The 12,703-nt window shown below is 43.9% G+C and overlaps 1 protein-coding gene across 5 annotated transcripts in view; it reads right to left on the reverse strand.

Moving 5' to 3' along the window:
* The window catches only part of Rnf216 (ring finger protein 216), a 97,453-nt gene that overhangs the window by 20,233 nt on the left and 64,517 nt on the right, over positions 1–12,703 (reverse strand). For all 5 annotated transcript variants that reach the window (XM_076923572.1, XM_076923569.1, XM_076923573.1 and 2 more), the window contains one exon: positions 7,327–7,424. In XM_076923572.1, the coding sequence (XP_076779687.1) occupies positions 7,327–7,424 (98 nt within the window). The remainder of the gene's footprint in view (positions 1–7,326; positions 7,425–12,703) is intronic.

Raw genomic sequence — 12,703 nt, forward strand, 5'->3', positions numbered from 1 at the left:
GCAGAAGGAAGGGAGGCAGGATCAAAACAGATTTGCTATTGAGATAAAGGGTGGCCAGCTACAAGTTGAACTAGAGATGGTGTCCTGCAGGATGTGCTGTGATCTAAAGGCAAGTCTAGGCAGCAAGTGCTTCCACTGCCTGCACTTCAGCTATTCACACTGCAGCAGTCTGTCACTCAGACACCAGACTGTGTACCTAAGAACAGTACAGTGCAATACAACACTGGCTGCTATTTACTAAGGCCCAATCTGCTAGTGACCTGAAATAGAGACAAGCACAACTTTAGCTTGGGAAAAATCTACACTCCATTCAAGTTACAGAAGAACAAATGATTTCTAAATTTTGCTGAATAGGAGAGCAAGTTTAACTAGTTAATCTTTTGAATCAGGATGTCACAAAACCTAGGCTGACCTCAAAATCAGAAATCCATCTGTGTCTGCCTCCTGTACTAGGATTGAGTGTATCTAGGAGACTAGACTTAAAATGACTTCATTACTACTGCCAGCTTAGAGTAGCACACGTTTAGTTACTGAGCAACTGTGAAGATGTTGCTTTTTAAGACTCAAGATGCTACTGGGTAGTGGTGGTGCAAACCTTTAGTCTCAGCACTTGGGATGCAGAGGCAGGCAGATTTCTGAGTTCAAGGCCAACCTGGTCTACAGACTGAGTTGTAGGATAGTCAGGGCTACACAGAGAAACCCTGTCCTAAAAAACCACCACCACCACCACCACCACCACCACCACCACCACCACCACCACCACCAAAACAAAACAGAGAAGGCCAGAATGGGCCTATATAAAAATGGACTGCCACTGTGAGAATGTGCTGCCTCATGGAACTGAGAAGCCAAGATTGCTTTTTTTTTTTTAGAGTGGTCTTGCAAGAAGATTGAGAACTAGGCAGGAAAGTCTCACAGGATGTTCTTCCGCCTAAGCTGAGGCTGTCTCTGTCTGCTGACCTTATGTTCAACAGGAAGACTAAGGGACATCCTCTGTACAGCCAGTGACATCCCATGAGTCTGTCACCACTTGTGCATTACTATCCAAAGACAATGGGATGTAATCTTGGGTGTTTCCTTCTCCCTACTCTCCCCACACCTTCTCTTTCCCTGCCAAAAACTTACTCTGCAGTCCTGGCTGGTCTATAACTCCCTATGTATACAAGGCTGATTTCAAATTTATAGAGACTTGTCTCTTTCTCTTGAGTGCTGGTATTATAATTCTTAAAAAAGAAAAAGCTTAAGAAATAGGATAGTTCAGTTGGTAAAGTGCTTGCCATATTCAAGCACAAGGACTTGAACTGAGATTCCCAGCACCCACAAAAAAGCCAAGTGTGGCAGTGCATGTCTGTCAGTTCAGTACTGGAGAGGTGGAGACAGTAAGATCCCTGGGGTTTGCTGGTCAATAAATAAGTCTTGCTGAATGAGTTGAGTTCTAGGTTCAGTGAGAAACCATGCCTCAAAAAATGGGGCCAAGTGCTGGTAAGATGGCTCATAGTGTGGCTACGATTGCCACCAATCTTGAGGACCTGAGTCTCTGGGACCCAGATGGTAGAGGGAGAGAAGTGATTACTGAAAGTTGTTCTCTGATCATCATAAGCCATGTCTCTGCATTTTTTTTCCTTTAAGAGAAAGGGTCTCATCAGGCCTTTAATCTCAGAACCTGAGAGGCAGAGACAGGCAAATCTCTGAGCTCTAGGCCAGCCTGGTCTATAGAGCAAGTTCCAGTACAGCCAGAGCTACATAGAGAAACCCTGTCTCAAAAAACCAGAGACAGGGTCTCATTGTATAGTTCTGGCTGGCCTTGAATTTTGTATGTAGGCCAGGCTGACCTCTAAATCACAGAAATCCATCTGCCTCTGCCTCCTAAAGCTGGGATTAGAGATGTCCTGCACATCATTTTTTAAAAATATGATTTATTTAATCTTCTGTATATAAGTGTTTTGTTTATAAGTATGTTTGTGCACCATGTGCATGTCTGGTGCCCATGAAGTTTAGGGAAAAAAGTCTGATCCCCATAGACTTGAGTAATGGAAGGTAGTGAGCCACCATGCCTTTCTAAGAGGCAGCTGTAGGGCACTTTCTTATTTAATGATCTGTGAAGGAGCACCCAGCTCACTGTGGGTGCTGCCATTCCTAGGCTGGTGGTCTTGAGTTCAGTAAGAGAGCAGGCCATGATGAGCAAGCCAGTAAGCAGCACGCCTTCACAGCCTTCACACCAGCTCCTGCCTCCAGGGTTTTTCCTGACTTCCTTTGATGATGAATGAATATGGAAATGTAAAGCAAATAAACCCTTTCCTCCTCAAGTTGCTTTGTTCATGGTGATTCGTCACAACAATAGGACAAAGAGCAGTGTGTTCTTAAATGCTGAGACATTTATCTCATCCAAATAAAAGTATTTTTTAATTATAAAAAGATGGAGAGTGACTAATGAAGATGCATATATACATACATAACACATAACTCATCCGCCCCTGCACCCAGAAACAAAACCAAACAATCATTTTGGTGGTAGCCACCCTTACAGCTACTTTGCCAGGACTCCTGGCTTATTTTCTTAAAGAAATATATACTGAAATGATCTATTTTTGGCTGCAGTCTCTTGGTGGTTTCATGATTGGGCTGAGACTAGCTCTGGGGGAGAACCCTTGTCAGGCATGTGTAATGCCCAAGGTTAAATTTCTAGAATTGAGAATCAGCTAACAGATGAATACCTGCCCCGGACAACCCAACCTGTTTCTCTATTTTTTCTTGGTTTTTAGCAGTTTGACTCTCACTGTCTTGTTTCAGACCTTTTTTTTTTCTTTTCTTTTCTTTCTTTCTTTCTTTCTTTCTTTCTTTCTTTCTTTCTTTCTTTCTTTTTTTTTTTTTTTTTTGTTTATTTGTTTTGTTTTTTTTTGAGACAAGGTTTCTCTGGATAGCCTTGGCTGTCCTGGAACTCACTCTATAGACCAGGCTGGCCTTGAACTCAGAAATCCACCTGCCTCTGCCTCCCAAGTACTGGGATTAAAGGTGTGTACCATTACTGCCCAGCAATATATTTTTATTTCATGTGTATTGGTGTTTTGCATAGGTGTATGTCTGTGTGAGGGTATCAGAGCTCCTGGAACAATTGTGAGCTTCCCAGTAGGAAGTGGGAATTGAACCTGGGACTTCTGAAAGAACAGCCAGTTCTCTTAACCACTGAGCCATCTTTCTAGCCCCAGTTTCAGACCTTTTAAAAACACTGGTTCCTGTCTCTTAAATCTGAGCAGTTTTCAGTCATTCTTTCTTCAAGTATTCTCTCTGGCCCCTTTTGTAGCATCTTAATAGAAATATACCAGATAATGGGCCATAGGTCCCTTAGAGTCTACACATGCCTTTTCTTTATTCTTTTCTCCCCATTTTCCCAATTGGACAATGTCAGTTCAGTAATCTTCAAAAATATGATTCATCATTTTCTTCAATTTATTCATTATTTTATGTGTACTAAGTGTTTTGCCTTTATGTATGTAAGTGTGGGCCAGACACTAAGCACCTCAGCTCCTTTGTGAAATCACACCAAAGTCCTGACAGTGACACCTAGCTTACTCCAGGCTAGGGGGAATACAAAGAGGGCACAAGCAGTCAATGTCAGAAAGTATTCTGCAAGCTGTCAGAAGGCACCAAGATGATGAGCTGAGCCAGCATTTGGGAGGCAGAGACGGGAGGACTTGTGGGTGGTCTGGGACCAGCTGGGTTGTATGGTGAGCTCATGTGAAAAGCAGACCTTCTATGGACCCGATCAGTCTGGAGTTCTTTCAACTGGGGGACTGCAGAATCACTGCCAAATTCTGTTAATGATGACAGTGGCAAATGAAAAGAAAGAGTTAAGACCTTTGGGCTGAAACAAACAGTGCCAAGGACAGATTTGCTTGAAAATATAAAGGGCCTTAAACAAGATCAACAGACAGACAAGGATGGCAGAACAACTGCTGGGGCTTCCTCACCAGTGTTTCTACTGTGAACACCTGACGTGTGCTGATCACCCGCTCAGGCCTCACGTCTAAGCAACCGATGAACTGAGCTGTCAGCCAGAGGCTTACATAGTTTCACAAGATAGAGAAAAGTGAATTTTGAAAAAGCAGCGTGGGCTGGAGAAATGGCTCAGTGGTTAACAGCACTTGTTATTGCAGGACACTGGGTTTGAGTCCCAGCACCTACACTGTGAGTCACAACTATCAATAATTACAGCTCTAGGAGATCCCAAGCCCTCTTCAGACTCTCCTGGGTGTGTGTGTGTACACACATACATACACATACACAGAAGCAAGCCATCTGTACATATAAAAACATTTTAAAAAAGCTATCACAGCTTTCATCATTACAATGTTAGGTGATTCCCATTGCTGTAATAAAGAAAAAGAGGTTTATTTTGTTCACAGTTCTGAAAGTTCAAGAACACAGCAATGGCATCTACTTGGCTGTGGTGAGGATCTTGAGGTGAGTGGTTCACAGCAGCAGGGAGACAGGCAGAACAGATCACACGGTTCCCCTCCTCTTTGGTTGACAGGGTCTATGCAGGACTGGCCTTGAATTCATCATTCTCTTTGCCTCTGTCTCCCTATGGCTGGGATATCACAGGTACGCACCATAATGCAGACAGGGTTTTTTGTTTGTTTGTTTGTTTTGTAAATATTTTTTTCAGCTTATTTGGACTGTCTTTTCACTTGTACCCAAGGCTAGTTATGAACTCTAGGCAGCCCTCTTGTCTCTCGCTGCATGTTAGGTAAGTACTCTCCCACTGTGCCACAAATCCTAGTCTCATTGGAAGTTTATTATTTTTTGTTGTTGTTAAGCTTACTCTTTTTAAATAGCTGTTCTGATGGGACTACCTTGGTTTTGTGAGAACTAAATTAATCTTGTCCAGAGGTGCACTCACACTCTATAACCTAATTTCCCTCTGGTAGACCCCACTTCTTAAGGTCCCACCACATCAGAAGCAAAGCTTCTGGCACATGAACCTTCAGGAGGAACATGCAACTATACCCGAAGCCTCATGTAACACAGGCATGTATTCTGTAGTGGAGCTATAGTCCTAGCCTGCCACACAGTGGTGTGTGTGTATGTGTGTGTGTGTGTGTGTGTGTGTGTGTGTGTGTGTGTATGTGTGTGTATGTGTTATATTTTGAAACAGGGTCAGTACAGACTCAAACTTATAGTACTCTTAATACCTTAGGCTACCGAGGCCTGTGCCACCATACACAGCTCTGAATAGTTTCTTGCAAGGGTACCCAGACAGAGCACTGCCTCTTATCATTACACAGTGAGCTTTCTTATTTTTGCTACTTGGTTAACACACAGGATGCCCTGGGTCAATTGAGAAAGGGCTACATGGCGAGGAGGGAAAATTAAAGCTACCTAAAAACAGTACTCAACTCCTACAGGCATCTCAGAAACTGCGGTTACCACTGACTTCAAGCTCTAGAATGTTGGTTTTCCCAGGTTATTTATTTCTGTGTGGCCTGTAGAGAAGAATGGGCTGAAGAGAGCAGTGTGCCAGGTACACTGCTGAAGCCTCATCAGGTATTGAATAACTGCAGCTGCTGCTCCAGATGCTATTCTTACTGTAGCAATAAACAGCTCCTGGCAACTGGCACACAGTTTCTGATCTGGAAACTGTTTTTATTCCTTTGTCCAATGGTAGAGAATAGCAGCTGACAAGGATCTTATCTGTCACCCACCAAGACAATAGACTAGTCTGTGACTCAAGTGACACACAGATCTGACCTGATGAACAGAAGTGGCAGGTGGTCTAGAATGCATTGATATGGGATAGTGGCATGTATCATCTCTACAAAGCCCTGATAGTCTGGAGGCCAGGTCTAGGTTTATATTAAGAAAGCCTTCCCAAAAGCAAGTATGTACTGTGAACTTCCACCCTCTTCCACACACAGTGAAGCATACTTGAGAGGCATTTTTTGGATTCCGGAACTGACAGACATTGCATTAGACAGTCCACTTTTATGGTCTGTTGCTTTAGAGGACCGTGAAGCTGAGAAGGTTCTACATACTTCAGGTGCCTAAAACTATCAGAGAATGGAGTTTCTATTCTAAAACCACCACAGACTCTGAGAAACACTCATGGTCTACAGGCTACATGGCAGGGCTGTTGGCAAGATTTAGATCCTAGATGTTGAGAGTCAAGGTTTTCTTTGGGGGCTGCAGGCTAAGGGTTGCCCTTAACTTTCAGGGGCTACCTTACTTAACCTTGGCCAAGGGCCCCTCCCTACATCTTTAAAGGGAAAAACACATGGTCAAGTTCTCATGTTTTCAAGTCCAGTTATAGCATCTCTGACTACTTCCACAGAAAATATTCCAGTTCAAGAACACCCAATCAGATGAGTTCACTCTGAGAATTTCATCATCTCAAGGTCCATAACTTCAAATACATTTGAAAGGAACCCCAAGTACATCATTGGGGTCATGATGACACAGAGCATAGCCATGTGCCTGGGTTCAAGTTCCTCCTATACCACTTATTACCTGTGTGACAATGGTCAAGCTACTTGGGTTGCTTCAGCTGCAAAGTGAGGACAAAGGGACCTACCCGGGATGCAGACCTAGAGACTGTAAACTGCTTCAACTGTCATGATCCACTTCATCATCTAAACACCCCCAACCCCATATTTAGGACTGCCATGAAATCATCCACCTAGAGTCTACATATAGTGCCAGCTGTCCCCATGTAGTATACATCTTTTACATTACTTCCAATTTGAGGAAAAGTTGCCTGCCTAACTAATAACCTATGATGAAGTAAAAATGTAGCAATGACCCAAGCACAACCATGTAGAGGATAACACCAACCATAGGGAGTAGCAGTCAGAGGATAAAGGACCTGGATCTCTAAGGGATCTAATGGATCTTTATGAGAGAAACAGACTTCTGTAGCACTTAGGTGACTGTCTTACCATATATTAACATTTAGAAATTGCTCAGCCACACAGGGAGTACTACACAGTGCCTGATAATCTTTTGCCTTCTGGAAGTTGGCAACTCTACTCACTATCTTAGGCCACTTGTATCCCGAAACATGCAAAAGCAACATCAGTGCAATAAGATCTGTTACCTGCTTACTGACCAGACAGACAGTAAGGAGAAAGTAAGGAGAAAGATGGCTGATTTTTACTGAGTGTATATAAGCCAGACCTTCCACAGACACCATACACCATTGGAATAGCTATGGGCGGTGGAAACAAAGACTAGGGCCCTGCCTAGGAGTCCCCTGTGCAGGGGTGGCTTGAGCTGACACCTGCCACAGAACCCTCTGCTCCTGGCAGGCTCAGCTGCCAGCACATTACTCACATAGATGTCCGGTACTTGATGTCATCCTTTTCTGCTAGCTCTTCACAGGTGAGGCCGTTGTGTTCTTTCCAGAGTCCCTGACACTTCCTACAGGTCTCCTGAGGACAAAAGACAGATACAAAAACAGTTCCTGGTAAGTGGGTGTCACTCAAGCCTGTTCACAAATGCTTGTAAAATGTACTCCTTTGGGACTCAGAGTCTGAGTGCTGCTGTCCCAATGAATAAAACTGTTTCTAAAGACAGAGCAACAGCAGACGCTCAGAAGGCACAGGCCAGTTTCTCTTTTCCATTAAAAGAAAGCATTGCTCTCATCATTTGATCTGAAATGCTGAAGAGCCATCTAGAAACAGTGTAGTAGACAGAATGCAGACTTGTAAAATACTGTGAGCTGTCCCAGGGCTTGTCTGTTAGAATCTTACCCTTCCACAATTCTTCTACACAGGGCTCTTGACACAGAAGTGAGGAATCGTCTAGAATATGATGACCAAGGGGAACTGAGGAAGACATTCTTTCTGTCACCTCTCATTCAACCTTTAATGGTCTCACTTCATTACAAATACAAACTGAAATGTCATCACCTCAGGGCTGGGGAGATAGTTCAGTTGGGAAAGTGATTGCCTTGGGAGCATGTTTGTAGCTATACATCATTGCCTTTTATTTTATTTTATTTTACAGAAACTATATTGTACTAATAACAAGAACACTAAGCCAATGTTCATGAGCCTAAGTGAAAATTGCAATTCTGTTCAGAATAGCACAAGAAGATGGTGTGTTTCCGCTGACTGGGCTCTGGCCTTGTCTAAGGAGGCAGGGGACACTTGAAGAAATAACTGGAGAAAACAGCATTCTGGCCAGAGGGTAGAGGCTGAAGATAGACAAAGTTGGGCTGTTGGGTACTGTTGCTTGTACAGATGATGTAAGCAGGCCTAGTTAGGCCAGCATGGCCAGTTCATGTAGAGTCTTGTGAGACCTAATTAACAGTTTCATCTTGAAACCAGAGCATCAGAAAGCATAGAGGCAACATGAGCAGATTTGTGACTTTTATTAGAGCATTCTTGGTGGGAAACAGATCAGAGGGAGAAGACACTGAAGTATTCCAAAGACAACTTTAATCCCAGCACTCAGGATGCAGAGGCAGGTGGATCTCGAGTTTGAGGCCAGCATGGTCTATAGAGTGAGTTCTAGGACAGCCAGGGCTACACAGACCTGTCTCTAAAAATCAAAGGAGGGAAAAAAAAGCACCTATTGCTTCAGTTCCCAGCACCCACATGACAGACGGCCTATAACTTTCTATAACTACAGTTCCAGGGGATTCAATACCTTCTGACCTCTGCAGCCATACCATGTGGCACTGCTATATGCATGCAGGCAGAACACTTATGAACACAAAATAATCTGGGAGGAGAAAAAAGAACAGGTTTGGGAGCTAGTATGGCCATCCAGCCAGGAGAAGAAGGCAGGCCTAAACCATGGAGGTCCATGAGACCTTGTAGAGAAGTTGAAAGTTGACTAACATGGAAGAAACTTGAGAAAGCCAGCTCAGCAGGTCTGAGTATGTGAGTAGGCTCCAAGAACACTTTTTTTTTTTTTTTTTCTCTGATGTGGGCAAAAGAATATATTAGTAACTACAACACTGACCTAACTTGGGTGGTAGGAGGCAGACTGATCTGGTGGTGTTAAGGAATCAATTGGTAGGGAGAGGGCAAGGCAGATGCTGCTCAGCTATACTAGAGCTTCAAGGCAATTCTAGAAACATTTCCTTAGGCCTAAGATGGTAACTGAAGTATAGACACTACCACTGCACAGAAGTGAGCATGTGTGTATAGAGTTCAGAGGACAAACCCGCCTCTCATCTTGTTGAGATAGGGTCTCTCTTGCTGTTCACTGTTGCATACTCCAAGCTAGCTGGCTCATGAACTTCCAGGCCTACCTCCTAGCTATGGAAGTCTGGAACATGCTTGTTTTTTAGCGGAATGAGGCCCAAAGGCTACAATCAATGGTGTTGGGGGAAAGATGAGTTCCTGGGATAGGACACATCTCAGTGTCATTGCTTCCAAGGAATGGAGATGGTCTCTCTCTCCACTGCTGCCATTTCATTCAGAACACAGAGATAAATCAGAAGAGTATTTAAAAACAATAGTTTTGTAGTTGCAGAAAAGTGTTCTTAAAAAACACTGTGTGGCCAGGCATGTATCATATGCCTTTAATTCCGGCACTCACGAGGCAGAGGCAAGTGGATCTCTCAAAGCCAGCCTGACCCATATATAGAGTTCCAGGACAACCAGAGCTACCCCATCTTTAAACAAAACCAACCAACCAACCAAAAACACCAAAAAGAAAGAAAGAAAGAAAGAAAGAAAGAAAGAAAGAAAGAAAGAGACCTTGTAATTGTTCCAGGAAAGTGGCATAAACAACAGCTGGAAAATAGATGAGCTGGTATTTGGATCCTATCTTCCTAACAAAACCAACAGAGCCGCCCACCACAAACAGCAGCTTGGAAACAATAGAAGGCAGAACAGCAGTACTTCTGAGCGGTCCTGGTGAGTCAGTCATTAAATCATGGCCTGACTTCTTAAGTAAAGAAACCCCACTAAGTTGCCTAAGCCCACAAAACTGCCTGTCCACACTGAAGCCCATGGTTCATGTGGCTTAGAGAGAAGTCCTCTGACTCAAATTAAGTATCATAGTGGTCAGAATGTCCGTTGTATTTCTTCACAGTGAAGGACCCAGGGGTCCCATAGAATAAACCTCGATTGTATTCTGAAGAAGCACTGTAGCCAGACACTGAAACCCACAATTAAAATAAGACAAACACAGAGTAGGCTGGGCAGAATTACTGTGTGGAGCTCTCTGCATCATCTCTAAATAGTGTGTACTAAACTGTAATTCTTTTCTCCCAAGCTCAGCTAGGCTTTGTTCCTCAACTCCAAGAAGCTTCAGTACTGTAAAGACAATCATGTTCTTTAACTGGGGAGAATGAGAGATGCAAGAGGCTGTGTTGGAGGGCAGAACACCCTCACAAAAGTAACCTACCAACATGATGCACAGAACATGCCCACCTAGCCAGGCATGAGCATTTCAGCCCATCCCTTTCCTGGTGATTTCAGCCCAGGAGGAAGTTAGGTGAAGGGGACACAGGTGCAGGCTAACCCAGGCAACTCATTAAAGAAGCTGCTACCAGCTGCTGCCTTTTATGTCATTAGGAGCCTGCTGCCTAAGTCTTACTGGGCAGTGGACCCTTGAAATCCTAAGATGTCACATAATATAAAAACCACAGGTGGCCAGGATTGCACAGTTGCTAATTAGGATCTGAGTTTGATCCTTAGACCCTACATTTAAAAAAAAAAAAAAAAAAAAAAAAAAAAAAAGCCAGGCATGGTAAAAGGTGCATGTAATCTTAATTCTGGAAAGGAAGGGGCAGGTTGATCCTGGAGGCTTTATGTCCAGCCAGCCCACTGTAATCAGCAAGCCTTCAACAAGAGAGAGCCCATTGTAAAAAAAAAAGCAATATGTAGGAATACCACTAGGGACTGATCTTTAGACTCCCATGCACTTAGACAGACAGACAGACAGACACACACACACAGGATGATTGTCATCAATTCGAAGACAGGTTGGATTATATAGCAAGTTCAAGGGCAGTATGTATTATGTATATACCAAGGTTCTGTCCCTAAAACAACATCAAAAGACAAACCAATGAGGCCACTGTGGCTGCTGCCTGTGTTCTGGGCATTCAGATTCTACTGCCCTGTCTTCAAGCCTATCTCAGAGTCAGAACACCAGGCAAACTGCTCTCTTGTTTTTGGTTGATTGTTCCAGCTTAATCTTTCAACTTGCTTGCCAGGAGAAATGAAGTTGCGGACCCAACTATAGGGCAACAGGGCTAAATCCAGTATGAGAAACTCCATCTCTCTGCTGTCATTTGAGGCACTCAAAAGCCACCATGGATGTGATTATCAATTCCCTGAGGCCTCCAGGTGAAACATGAGACTTCACTAATGCTTAGTCAACTTTAGGGACCACAGGCCACCTGAGTCCTCCAGCTGAGAAAGATTCCAGTCCTCCCCACCCATACCCTCACCCCCAAAGTCACATGGGCTTTATGACATGCCAAGAGATCTATCTAGAAGGATACTGATTTAAAGAGTGTGAAGACACAGGAAGCCATGAGAGCTGAGAATGACCCAGTGAACAACAGGATGGAATGGGATCAAATCTGAAGCTATTTTTCTTTTTTAAGATCATCATAGAGCCTGCTGTTCTTCCCACCTTTGGCGACTCTGCACATCTGGTGGGGCAATAGAAAGAAGCATGTACAAAGACAGGCTCAACGATGTCCCACACTAGAGCCAAGGATCAGCCAGTCACTCCTCATGACTGAACAACCCTGGACCCTTCCTGTGAATACTCATCAATTGTCCTGCAAGAGTGGCTAGGACTCTGACCATTAGGATTTTTTATTTTTGTGATTTGGGAGTCTCACCATATGGCACAGACTAGCCTATAGCTCACAGTCCTTGTGTCTGCCTCCTGAGTCCTGGGACTTTAAGACATGTGACACTGTGCCCAGCTGTCAGGATTTGCTGGTGATTATTTACTATCATAAATTGGGTCAAAGTTCTGGTTCAGGGTGATATTCGAAATGGAGATGATTTTTGTGTTGAAAGGAATGGAAACACTCTTCACTCAGCCATTCTTGTCTTTTAATTCCAGTGCTACTGAATGCTAATCCATCTGTCAGGGCATCTGCAAAGGGCTGAGAGAATCTTCCTCTAGGGTGGTGGGCCATTATCAGGTCTTGGGGTCCCCCTGAGAACTGAGTATAATGAGGTCAGGCCAGGCAAGGGAGGGCATTGCTGCTTGACCCTGAGGTTATCTGGGAAAGTTGTTGCATACACAGAGAATGGAAGAGAAACTGAGGTGCGATCCAGACCTGGAATGAGGCGTCTGGAGGACTGGCTGGCCGGCCAACACCTGTGGCCAAGGCCCACAGCCTCTTGCCAGTGTCCAGATCCTCTACATCTACCCATGGAATAGCTGTTTCAAATACCAGAGAGTCTGGGAAACCTTGATGACCTAGAAAAAAGACATTCCTTTCCCCTGAATTCTTGGGGTGTTTGGCTTACACACTATTACAGCATTTCTCCGCTTCCTTTCCCTCTCTTGGGTTTTTTAAGACAGGGTTTCTCCAAGTAGCCCTGGCTATCCTGGAACTCACTCTGAGGACCAGGCTGGCCTCTGCCTCCTGAGTGCTGGGACTAAAGGCATGAACCACCACCACCTGGTATGGTCAAGTTTTTTATTATCATTATTATCTCTCATTATTTATTTAAAAGATTTTATTTATGTATGTGAGTACACCATCACTGTCCTC

This window comes from Arvicanthis niloticus, chromosome 24 (genome assembly GCF_011762505.2).
Source record: "Arvicanthis niloticus isolate mArvNil1 chromosome 24, mArvNil1.pat.X, whole genome shotgun sequence".
Taxonomy (NCBI): Eukaryota; Metazoa; Chordata; class Mammalia; order Rodentia; family Muridae; genus Arvicanthis; species Arvicanthis niloticus.